The sequence below is a fragment of the Hemitrygon akajei genome, chromosome 9 (assembly GCF_048418815.1).
Source record: "Hemitrygon akajei chromosome 9, sHemAka1.3, whole genome shotgun sequence".
NCBI classification, from domain to species: domain Eukaryota; kingdom Metazoa; phylum Chordata; class Chondrichthyes; order Myliobatiformes; family Dasyatidae; genus Hemitrygon; species Hemitrygon akajei.
In genome coordinates, this window is record NC_133132.1 from 104104377 (window position 1) to 104117308 (window position 12932).

Genomic DNA, 12932 nt, shown 5'->3' on the forward strand with positions numbered 1-12932 from the left:
TTATCCAGAGAATCTGATTCCACCTCATATTCACTTTCACTTTCAGTTCTGATCATAGCTGGGATTTGTAGTTTGAGTTGCTCGTGTTTGCGCATGCCCCTTCCTTCACGCATGCGCAATTCCTGTTGCTCTTTTTTTTTGGAAACGGTTGATGATGCCGCAGTTTCCTGTTCTGTATCGCCGGAGGTAAAATGCACTTGAGCCCGAGGCTCTTTCATGGCGGCCGGCCTTGATTCTTTTCCAACTTGTGTTGTCTTCAAAGTAGTAGTTTTCTTCTGCTTCTGTTTAGGAGACATATCTTAAGACAATCCTGAGTAGTTTATAAGTAATTTTTAAAAAGTATTTACTAACTTTTCTGCACTTAAACATTATTTTACTGTTTTTTTACGGGAGAGCTGGATTTCCACATCTCGATCCTACGTCATCACGTGACGTCCCCCCTTGCTGTGCTTTCTTGACCAAAGAGGTGGTGATGAGGGAAATTGAGGTCCAGTTGGTGAAGCTACCCTAAGCACTGTTGGGTAAAGAGATCCTGGATTTAGGCCCAGAGGCAATTTCCAAGTCCGAATGGTGTGCAGTTCAGAGAAAAACTGGAGATGTGATGTTCCATGTAGCTTGTGCCCTGCTCCTTCTCGGCAGCACAGGTTAAAGAGCTGTTTTGTCAGGGGGTATGGGTAGAGGTAACTATAGTTCATTTTGTCACTGGCACACACTGTTATCCCATGGATGACTACTGTGAATAATTGCAAATCCTTGTAGAGATATTTTGGGAAGAGTTACTATATGTTCACTTCTGGAATCATCATTATAGGAAGAATGTGCAAGCTTTAGAAAGAGTGCAGAGATTTTCCAGGATGCTGCTTACATTAAGGAAAATGTCTTATGAGGAAAAATTGAGTGAGCTATGTGTGAAGGGGGATGAGCAGCACTTGACAGAGGTGTATACGATTATAAAAAGCATACATAAAGTGGGCAGCCAGTGGCTTATTCCCAGGGTGGCAAAAGCTAATAGCAGAGGACTTTTTCTAAGATGAATGAAGGAAAATTTAGGAGAGTTGTCAGTTTCTTACACAGAGAGTGATGGGTATTTGGAATGTACTGCCGGGGATGGTTATAGAAGCAGATGCACTAGAGTCACATAGATGAAATAAAAGTGGAGGAGGGTTATGGGCTGTGTAGGAGGGAAAGTTTAGATTGATTGTGGAATAGGTCAGCACAACATCATGGGCGAAGGGCTATGTTCCATAATTGTGAAGTTTGAGTCTACAGGCATGAAACTGGTCTGCCATCTATGGGATATGTCAGCATTTAAACTGTATACCTGGATAGATTGTTGTTGTTGTTGTTGTTGTTCCTTTTCATGCCTTGTGGCGCACATTTTTGCTGTTTCTGTATCATTTGACTTTTTTATGTTGCTAGCTCGATGCTCAACTCAGCATAGATGAAAAGCATGCAAGGAGCCGGACGGATTCGAACTTGGGACCTTTCAGCTCGAAGCCCGGTGCTGATGCCGTTACACCACCAGCCAGCTTTTGATAGATTAATTACTAAATAATAACCATGTGGTTCATAACCATGGTTATTATCACTGGTGAGAGGGATTTTTAGAGACACAGCGTTGTAAATAAGCTCATTTATTATCAGCTTATAAAAGCTGTGCTGTGACAGTAGTAATAGCACGATCGTTCCAGTTGAGTATGATACCCTCCTGAGGGGTTGTCTTTTGGTCGGCCTTCAGGTGGTCATAGAGGTCAGTCCAGATCCACGTAATCCTGCCCACTACACCACTTGCTAATCATCACGGGGCATAATCGGGGTGTTAGGGTGGATCCCTTCAGAGCAGAGGGACCCAGGAGTACAATACACGCTTCCCTGAAAGTGACATCACAGGTGGACAGGGAAGTGGTGAAAGCATGTGGTATCTGACCTTAATCAGTTAGGGTATTGAGTGTAAAGGTTAGGATGTTATGTTGCAGTTGTTAGAGACTTTGATTACATTACCGCACAGTACAGGCTCTTTGTCCCACGATGATGTGCTGAACTTTTAACCTACTATAAGATCAATTTAACCCTTCCCTCCTACATAGCCCACCATTTTTTTTTCTATCTTAAGACTCTAAGACATAGAAGCAGGATTAGGCCATTAGGCCCATCAAATCTGCTCCTCTATTCTGTCATGGCAGTTTTGTTATCCTCTCAACTCCATTCTCCTGCCTTCTCCCCATAACCTTTGAAGCCCCGACTAATCAAGAGCCTGTCATCTTCTGCTTTAAATACACTTGAAGCCTGGGCCTCCACAGCCATCTGTAGCAATGAATTCCACAGATTCACCACCCTCTGGTTAAAGACATTTCTCATCACCTTTGTTCTAATTGCCGCTGTTAGGGCATTCAGTTTAGAAGTTAGGATGTTTTACTGCAGTTGTTAGAGACCAATGCAGAGAACATAAAGCATATAATATAGAACATTACAGCATAATACAGGCCCATGGTATTTAACCTATTACAAGATCAATATAACATTTCCCTCCCACTGAGTGCTCTGTTTTTCTTTCATCCATTTTCCTACCTAAGAATCTCTTAAGTATTTCTCACGTATCTACCTCTTTCACCACCCCAGCAGAACATGCCATGCACCCACCAATTTCTTTGTTAAAAACGTTGTTAAGATCCCCTATACTAGCCTCCCATCACCTTAAAATTATGCCCTCCTGTATTAGCCATTTCCACCCTGGGGAAAAAGTCTGTAGTTATCCACTTGATTTATGCCTCTTATTATCAAGTCATCTCTCATCCTCCTTCGCTCCATATTTGTGGAATTTTGTGTTTGTTTAGGTCACTCTGCTGTAGGAAAGGTGTCATTAAACTGGTACAAGTGCAGCGATGATTTACAGGGATGATGCCAGGACTTGAGGGACAGAGTCATGAAGAGAGGTTGATCAGGTTGGGGCTTCTTTCATTGGAGGGTAGGGGAATGAGGGGCAATAGGAGCAGAATAAAATTATGAGTGGCATAAATGGGGTGAATGTACTCAATCTTTTTTCTCAGGTTTGGGAAATCATGAACTAGAGAACATGGGTTTAAGATAAGAAGGGAGAGATTTAATAGGACCATGAAGGGCAACATTTTCAGAGGAAGTGGCTGAAGCAGGTACATTAACAACACTCAATAAAAACTTGGACAGGTATGTAAGGATGGGCCAAATGTAAGCAACTGAGACTAGACTAGATGGGAATCTTGGCTGGCATGGATCAGTTGGGCCACAGGGCCAAGCTTCTGTGTTATATGACTCTATGATTTCAATTGCAAGTGCTCCCAAAATACAATACAAGCACCTTGTTGTCTTTATTCTTGCTTAGTCGCCTTAAAGTTGATAATGTCATTTAAAAATATTCAGAGTATCTCATTAAACTTTAAAAATATAATCACTGTAACAGTGAAGAGTTCTAGTCAGCTGTTTTACTGAGGAGGTAGCTTTTTATACCAATGGCCAAACTAATGCATGAACTTTTATCAACTGAGACTTTTTATTTGCAATTAGGTAATAGTTTAGATTTAGCTGAGGAACTTTCCATAATGTAATGTAGCCAAACATAAACAAAATAGAAATACATGGAAATATTTCCGTAAATTATACAATTTAAACAGTTGCTGGGTTTCAGTTGTAAAAAGCATGATTCTTACGATTTGAGTGCAAACCGCATCTGGACTGCGAACAAATAAATGTGATTACCTACCCTAAAGTTCCGCACCACAACCACCAGGTTCAAGAGCAGCTACTTCCCTCCAACCATTCGATTCTTGGAGTAAGCCATACACCCCTAATCGCTGCCTCAGTATAGCAACACCATAACTACTTGCAAAAATTGTGAATGATTTACGTATAACTTTTGTTTCTCTTGAGAATGCTGTATATATGATGCGATGCAACTGTGACGCTGCTGGAAGTTTTTCATTGCATTAATGCGGACGATAATACATCCAACTTTGACTTTCATAGCAAAGGGGGAATTCTAATACTCATCATAATCCAGACTATTAATCTTACATAGGATTAATTATTCAGGATATAAATTGAAGGTTTAAATTTATTGTGTCTGGTTCCACACACATACTTTATGGAGGATAACCTGGAATATACTAGAAATAATCAGCATGTCAGGACACATCTCAAAGCTAAGTTATTGCTAGCTTGTCCTTCTGAGAAATGTTGAAACTATTCTGATGAAGGATAATCAATCTGAAATATTCAGAATCAGATCAAAATCAGAATCAGGTTTAATATCACTGGCATATGTTGTGAAATTTGTTATTTTGTGGCAACAATACATTGCAATACATAGTAATAAAACTATAAATTACAATAGGAAGTATATTTAAAAAATTAAATTAAATAATTAGTGCAAAAAGAGAGGGGAAATACATGGGTTTATTACTTACTTACTTGGGCTCTTAGTGCCCAGTGGAGCAGAGGCCCTCGATGACCTCCCGTCTCCATTGTTCTCTGAAGTCTATGGTGTGGTTGGAGTTCATCAATCTTTTTGCAATCCATTGCAACCACTTTACTGGGGATTGGTCTCTACAGCTTCAGCAGAGCCCTGATGGCCGATCTTACCCATTTCCACCTCTCACAATGTTGGACTGTGAAAGGCCATGGGCTTATCGTCTACACAGAAATCTGATGGTGGAAGGGAAGAAGCCATTCCTGAAACATCTTCAGGCTCTAGTACCTCCTCATTGATTGTAGTAATGAGAAGAGGGCATGTCCTAGGTGATGAGGATCCTTAATGATGGATAAGGCTTTTTGACTTAATTACTTACTGCCCATTATGCCACTGAAATTTAGGGCAGCAATGAAGGTCCCCTGTTTCTGTCTGCCCTTGGCCATCTTCTCTATTTGCCCCAGGTATAGTTCTGAGTCCTCATTTCTAACTCTACAGGGCCAAGCTGTCTTTGGTCTCCTGTATTTCTTCACCCTCAGGGGTCCAGTGAAGTCCTATCTTGATGATGGAGTTGGCCTTACTTCTCATCATGTGCCCATTCTATCTCTAATGTTTTCTCATGTTAATTGTGGCCATGTCCTTTTGATGACACTGAAGGAGTAGGGTGTGGTTGGAGATCTTTCTTGATCCAAAAGTACAGAGGATCATGTTATGAGGCATTGCCTTTTCAAGATGTCCTCAATGCTGGGAAAGCTAGTGCGTATGAAGGAGATGGCTGAGTTTGCAACTTTCTGCAGCTTTTTCTGATCCTGAGCAGTGGCTTCTCCATACTAGACAGTTAGCATGCTCTCCACGATGCATCCATAGAAATTAGCAAGTGTCTTTGGTGACATACTGGTTCTCCTCAAACTCCTAATGAAATATAGCTGCTATTGTGTCTTCACTGTAATTGCATCAATATATTGGGCCCAGGATAGATTCTCAGAGATGCTGACACCCAGGAACTTGAAACTGCTGACCTTTTCCATTTCTGATCCTTCGATGAGTGTTTCCTCAACTCCCTCTTCTTTGAAGTCCACAATGAATTCTTTGGTCTCACTATTGTTGAGTGTAAAGTTGTTGCTGTGACACCACTCAATCAGCTGATGATCTACTTTGCTCCTGTACACCTTGCCACCATCTGAAATTCTGCCAACAATAATTGTGTCATCGGCAACTTTTTAGATGACACTTGAGCTGTGCCTAGCCACACAAATGTGGAGGTAGAGAGATTAGAACAGTGGGCTAAGCATGCATCCTTGAGGTGTGCCAGTGTTGATTGTCAGCAAGGAGGAGATGTTATTTCTGATCTGTCTCCTGGTGAGAAAGTCAAGGATCCATTTGAACAGGAAGGTACAGAAGTGCATGTTTTGGAGCTTGTTGATTACAACTGAGGGTATAATTGTGTTGAATGCTGAGCTGTAGTCAATAAACGGCAGCCTGATGAAGTTATTACTATTGTCCAGATGATCCATGGTCAGTGGAGAGCCAGTGAAATTGCATCTGTGCTATAGATCTATTGTGGCAATATGTGAAATGCAGCAGGTTCAGGTCCTTGCTTAGGCAGGAGTTGATTCTAGTCATGACCAATCTCTCAAAGCACTTCATTACCGTAGATGTGAGTGCCACTGGGTGATAGTTAGTCAGACAGCTCTTCTTGGGGCCCATGTCACCTTTTTGAAACGGGGGAATCTTCAACCGCAGCAGTAAGAGATTGAAGATATCCTTGAACACTCCTCCCAGTTGGTTGGCACAGATTGTGAGAGCTCTACCAGGTACACTATCAGGACCTGATACCTTACGAGGGTTTACCCTCTTGAAAGATGTCCTGATGCCGGCCTCCGAGACAGAGATCGCAGGGTCACCGGATGCTGAAGAGATTCACACAGGTGTAGCTTTATTTTCCCTTTTAAAGCATGCATAAAAAACGTTGAGCTCATCTGGGAGTGAAGCATTACAGCCATTCATAATGTTAGGTTTCACTTTGTAGGAAGTAATGGCCTGTAAACACTGTCAGAGCTGATGTGCAACCAATTCTCTCTCTAATCTTAGTGGGAATTGTTTTTTCACTCTTAAAATACCCTTCCATAGGTTGTACCAGTGTTGAATGCTATAGAACTAGACCTCAGCAGACTATGAATCTCCTGGTTTATCTATGGCTTTTGGTTTTGGTATATTTGGTATGTTCTCAAAAGCATATACACACCCACACAGGTCTTGTTGAAGTGGGTGACAACTAAGGCATATTCATTCAAGTTTGAAGGTGAGTCTCTGAACATTGTCCAGTCCACTGACTCAAAGCAGTCCTGTAAGCACTCCTCCATCTTCCTTGACCATACCTTCATGGTCCTCCCCACTGGGACCGTGGTCTTTAGTCTCTCCTTATATGATGGGAGTTTCCAAAGTATGGGCCTGGGATGATGCGGTAAGCATTCTTGATGGTGATATATAACAGTTGCTAAGTCTGTTGGCTCCTCGGGTACTGCAGGTGATATATTAATGGTAGTTGTTCAGAGACTTATTCAAGCTGGCCTGGTTGAAATCTCCCTAGTGATATGGAAGGCATCAAGGTGTGCAGTTTTGTGTCTGCTGATGATGTTGCTCAGCTGCTCCAGTGCCTGCCTGACATTGGCCTGAGGTGGAATGTATACCACTACCAGGATGAAATGATCATTGAATGTGGTTGAATTGATCATTAAACCTGGTGTACCTGCTTTCGGGCTTTTGTACCTTCTGCCCACTGGGAGAAGGGAGAAGTGAGAATGTCCGAGGTCAGTGGGGTCTTTTATTATGCTGACTGCTTTATTGAGGCAGTGAAAAGTATCGACAGTGTATAAATGCATGGTCGACGATCGATGCAGACTGGTTGGGCTGAAAGGTTGATTCCCAAGAATCTATGACTCTAATCTCTAGATTTCTAATATATTTATTTTTTGTTTTCAAAAAGGGAAGTAAACCAAAGCACTTACTTCTGCTTCAACCACAGGTATGTGTCTTGTGCAGTTGGGTGTCCATATGAAGGAACCATCGCCCCAGCAAAAGTTGCAGAGGTAAGCCGTACAACCAGTCTGAAACTGATGACGGTGTTCGTACAGACATCTTCCAGAAACAATAAGAATTGCAGAGTTGTTAATAAATTTGAGGAAATAAGATAAAAGCAAGTGCCCTTTCTGGTGCCTGGTCCATCACTGTTAATGATGTCAGAAACAGGAATTCAAGAGAGATTTAAAAGCTTATAGCACCATTCAAAGGAGCTGAAGGGTTTGGAATGTTGGAGCGTTCATGGGAAAGAGACAATTCTTACAGAGGACTTCAGAAATGAATTCTAAACTCTGACAGTTTATGAGCCTGTCAAAAAAATATCCTTACCAACTTCAAAACCACATCCTTATTATTAAAGCAACACACACAAAATGCTGGAGGAACTGAGCAGGCTAGGCAGCATCTATGGAAAAGAGTATAGTTGACATTTCAGGCTGAGACTCTTCATCAGGACTGGAGAAGAAAAGATGAGGAGTCAGAGCCATAATTAACTAAACTTGCAGAATTCTCTCACAAAACTGATTAAAATATGAATTAGCTGCTCTGTTAATTCCTGCATACATCAGCTGAGGTAATTTCTCTGAACTGAGAACATCCAAATTGTAGCCATTAAATTCAACACTTTTCAAATGGTAAATTAGCTTATTATTGTCATATGTACTGAGGTACAGTGAAAAACTTTGTATGGCATGCCTTCTCTTCAGGTCAGTTCATTACATCAATTCATTGAGGTAGCACAGGGTAAGCAATAACGGGGCAGAATAAGAATCCAGTTACTGAGAAAGTGCAGTGCAGGCAGAAAATAAAGAGAAGGTCATAATGAGGTAGATTATGAGTCCATCTGACTGTACTGGAAAAAGTTCAATAGTCTTATTACTGCTAGAGAGAAGCTGTCTTTGAACCCAGTGGTACATGCTTTCAGGCTTTTGTATCTTCTGCCTGATGGGAGAATGTTGGGTGGTTGGATATCTGCTTTACCGATGCAGTGGGAAACATAGGCAAAGTGCTTGGAAAGGAGCTGTGATGGAGAAGCCAGCCCAATAGCAAGGCAAAGTTACAACAGACCTACACTAATTGGACACTTTATTAGAATCACCTCTATACCTGCTTGTTAATACAAATATCTAATCAGCCAGTAACGTGGGAACAGCTCAATGCATAAAAGCATGCAGACATGGTCAAGAGGCTCAGTTATTTGTCAGACCGAACATCAGAATGGGAAAAACATTTAATCTAAGTGACTTTGACAGTGCAATGAATGTTGATGCCAGACAGGGTGGTTTGAGTATCTCAGAAACTGCTGAACTCGTGAGATATTCGTGCACAACAGACTCTAGAGTTTGCAGAGAATGGTGTGAAAAACAAACAAAAAAAGACAAATGGCAGTTCTATACATGAAAATACCTTGTTAATGAGAGAGGTCAGAGGAGAATGGCCAGACTGGTTCAAGCTGACAGGAAGGCGACAGTAACTCAAATAACCGTGTGTTACAATAGTGGTGTGCAGAAGAGCACCTCTGAACAGACAACACGTTGAACCTTGATGTGGATTAGTTTCAACAATAGAAGATTACGAACATGTACTCAGTAACCACTTTATTGATGTCAAACAGGAGGTCAAACCTAGGTAAAGAACATTGGAGAGGGGGCTCGTTTCTGTCTCCACAGTTCCCTGTAGTTTTTTTTGTGGTCTTTGGAAGAACAGTTGCCATACCAAGGTGTAATGCATCTAGATAGGATACTTTCTATGGTGTATCTCAAAATTTGGTGAGGGTCAAAGGGGACATGCCATATTTCTTTAGCTCCTGAGGAAGTAGAGGCACTGGAGCACTTTCTTGGCTGTGGCATCTACGTGGTTGGACCAGAACAGACTATTGGTGATACTGTGTCCTAGGAACTTGAAGCTGTCCTTCCTGTTCACTTCTCTGAAGAGTCTCAGCCTGAAATGTTGACTGTTTATTTCCCGCCATAGATGCTACCTGACCTGCTGAGTTCCTCCTATATTTTGTGTGTGTTGCTCGTTATTAACCAGCATCTGCAGAATCTCTTGTGTCTCAACTCATTTTGGCATTTACAGGCTGCCCCAGCACAATCAGATTATGTTGGTCATTGAAATAAATAGACACATTTCACTGTATGTTTCGAGGTACATGTGACAAATAAAGTTAATCTTTAAAAAAAAGAAATTCTATCTCTGGAGAGTGAACTTAAATTCCACATCATACTCCCTGCCACCATACAGGTTTCACCTTGTATGAAGGGTTGTACTTTTTAACTTGTGACATAAGTGCACCTTATTATTTGTTCATTTATTTGTGGTAATATCACTTTATGTTTTGTATGAGCTATATCTATACTGTGTTGTGTACCTTGGTCATTTGGCGGTATACATGTGTACGGTTGAAATGACCATAAACTTGAACTTGAACTTGAAGTTAACTCTAATTTTGCTTTGTAGGTGGCAAAACGAATGTACGATATAGGTTGCTATGAAATCTCTTTGGGGGACACCACGGGAATAGGGACTCCTGGTGACATGAAGGGATTGCTTCAAGCAGTGATGAAGGTGATTCCTAAAAATGCGTTGGCGGTTCATTGCCATGACACTTACGGACAAGCTTTGGCCAATGTCTATGTGGCTTTACAGGTAAGCCTGAGTTTAGTTGGAGAGTTATAAAATAGAGATTTTACCATGATATAACATAGAGCTACGTATTTGCTAGAATAATTTTTCTCTTCATTATCAGTACGTGGTAATGCTTTATAGTACACAGAGAGCACAGTATAGGACCTCTACCCCTCTGCCATGAGATCTCTGCATTGTTCTATCACCTTAAAAAACCTAAGAACATAGAACATTACAGCACCTTACAGGCTCTTCACCCCTTGATGTTCCATCAACTTTTAACCTACTATCCTTTGGGATCAGTCTATCCCTCCACTCCTATAAAGCCACCCATCTTTTCTTTCATCCATTTACCTGTCTAAATTTCTTAACTGTCCCTAATGCCCAAGCAGCATGTTTCATGTACCCACCACTCTCTGTAAAAAAACTTACCTCCAATCACCTTAAAATCACCTTCATATTAGCCATTCCCACCCTGGGAAAGTGATTTTCACTGTCCACTTGATTGATGCTTCATCATTTGTATTGCCATTCCTGTAGTGGGGGAGTCTAGGACCGGGGGCACAGTCTCAGAATGCAAGCATGTTCCTTTAGAACAGTGATGAGGAGAAATTTCTTTAGCCAGAGGGTGGTGAATCTGTGGACCTCATTGCCACAGACTAATGTGGAGTATCTTTAAAGCAGAGGTAAATAGGTTCTTGATTAGTAAGGGTGTCAGAGATTATGGGCAGAAGGCAGGAAAATAATGTTGAGCCGGATGATAAACTAACTGTGATTGAATGGTAGAACAGACTCGATGGGTCAACTTGCTTAATTCTGCTCCTATGTCTTCTGGTCTTATGGTGAACCATATTGTCGGCTCCCATTCATGACTCCATTCCCTAATCCAGCTCTCCGATCCCTTCTTATCCCCAATGCTGATTAGTGACCTGATCAATCCAATCTTTATCCCATCACCTATCAAGTGAATGGACCAGATCAAATTTAAAATGATGGGTATAGATGTGTGTGTGCTTTGGTTCATGGTGCGTGTGTGCATGCTTGTGTATTCAACTTATGGAACTTATGGGGGGTGTTGGTTGGGAGACTGCGGAAAGTAGCCTCCCCTTCATGGATTCTGTCTACATTTCCTGCTGCATCAGTAGAGTAACCGGTAGTCAGAGACCTCACCCACCCCATTCATTGTCTCTTCTCTCTACTGTCGGGCTGAAGAAACAAAAGCCTGAAAGCTTGCATCACCAGGTTCAAGGACTGCTTCTACCCCGCTGGCTGTTATAAGACTACTAAACGGTCCCCAAGAAGAGTAAGTTGGACCTCACGATCTACCTGTTATGGTCTTGACCTTGTGCACTGCTCTGCACTTCCTCTGTAGCTGCTACACTTTATAAAGGGTGGTCGAAGCAGATACATTAGTGACATTTAGAAACTCTTAGATAGAAAATGGTGGGTTATGTAGGAGGGAAGGGTTAGATTGATCTTGGAGTAGGTTAAAAGGTCAGCACAACAATTTGGGCTGAAGGGCCTGTAATGATCTGTGTTTTCCCTTTACTTACTCAATTCATTGTACAATGAATTGATTCACTGTAACAGTATATGTGACAATAATAAACCAATTCCAATAATGACGATGAGTTGGGGATTAAGTGCTGTGCTGTAAGGAATGTAGGTAAGTGGTGATGTTCGTGTGAGGATATATGAGGCAGCAACTGACAGAGCTGTGTGGATCGCAAAAATTCTGCTTGCAGTGAAGAAATACTTCCCCAACCACATAGTTTTTCCAACACCCTTGGCATGGACCTCCTTGGCAATTCCTTTCCACAGCCTCCCTGGGTGTTTTCTGGGGAATGTGAGATGGGTGAAGGTGAGGAGGCTCTTGCTTGCTGACTGGACAAACGCTCGTCCCTTCGCTTACTGAGGCAGAAGTTCCAGAGCCAAGCCGAGTAAACTGAAGTGCTCACACTCACTCTTTGTGGTAAATCCTCACTCACTTACATCTGCCAGACATCGTGCCGGCTGCCTTTGTTTGAGCCGGACAATACCACACCTTGGTAGTGTAGTGTTTTGTGTCAGTGACTTGGTTTCATTTCCTGCCGCAGACTGTAGTGAGCTTGTACATTCTCCCAGTGACCGTGTGGGTTTCCTCCGGGTACCCTGGTTTCCTCCCACAGTCCAAAGACATACATAGGTGTAAAGAAAATGACAATAAACTGCTGATGGGTGTTAGCAGGCTGCAAGACTGACCATTGACAGGACAGGCAGTTTATCTCCCTGCCCTGTCCTACACTGGTGTGCTTATCGTCCTGACCAATCCCTGGGCAGAAATAATTGGATAAGATGTAGGAGAAATTAGGCCATTCAGCCCATTGAGTTGGCTCCAGGCCCAACTATCCAGTCAAGACTGATATTTTTTATCACACAAACACAGAGAGAGAAAGACGCACACACACAGACACGGACAGACATTCACTCACTTGCAGTCATGACATGAACATCAATTTCTCTAACCATTGTAATTTCTCCTCCCACCTTTTCTTTCTTTTTCCATTGCCTATTCTGACTCCCTCTTACCCCTTCTCTTCACATGCCCCTCACCCCCCTCTGGTGCCCATTTTCTTTACCTTCCTTTTACTTCTCTTCCATGATCTATTGGCCTTTCCTATCAGTTTCCTCCCAGCTTCTTACTTTATCCCCCTCCCCCACCCATCTATCTATCCCTCTCCTGGTCACACCTACCCCACCAGCTTCTGCTTCTTCCCACCCACCCTATTCAGGCTTATACCCACTT

General features: G+C 42.1%; 1 protein-coding gene across 2 annotated transcripts in view; it reads left to right on the forward strand.

Annotated features, from left to right (window-relative positions):
• The window catches only part of hmgcll1 (3-hydroxymethyl-3-methylglutaryl-CoA lyase like 1), a 115473-nt gene that overhangs the window by 46053 nt on the left and 56488 nt on the right, over positions 1–12932 (forward strand). For both annotated transcript variants that reach the window (XM_073056706.1, XM_073056705.1), the window contains 2 exons: positions 7467–7530; positions 9980–10168. In XM_073056706.1, the coding sequence (XP_072912807.1) occupies positions 7467–7530; positions 9980–10168 (253 nt within the window). The remainder of the gene's footprint in view (positions 1–7466; positions 7531–9979; positions 10169–12932) is intronic.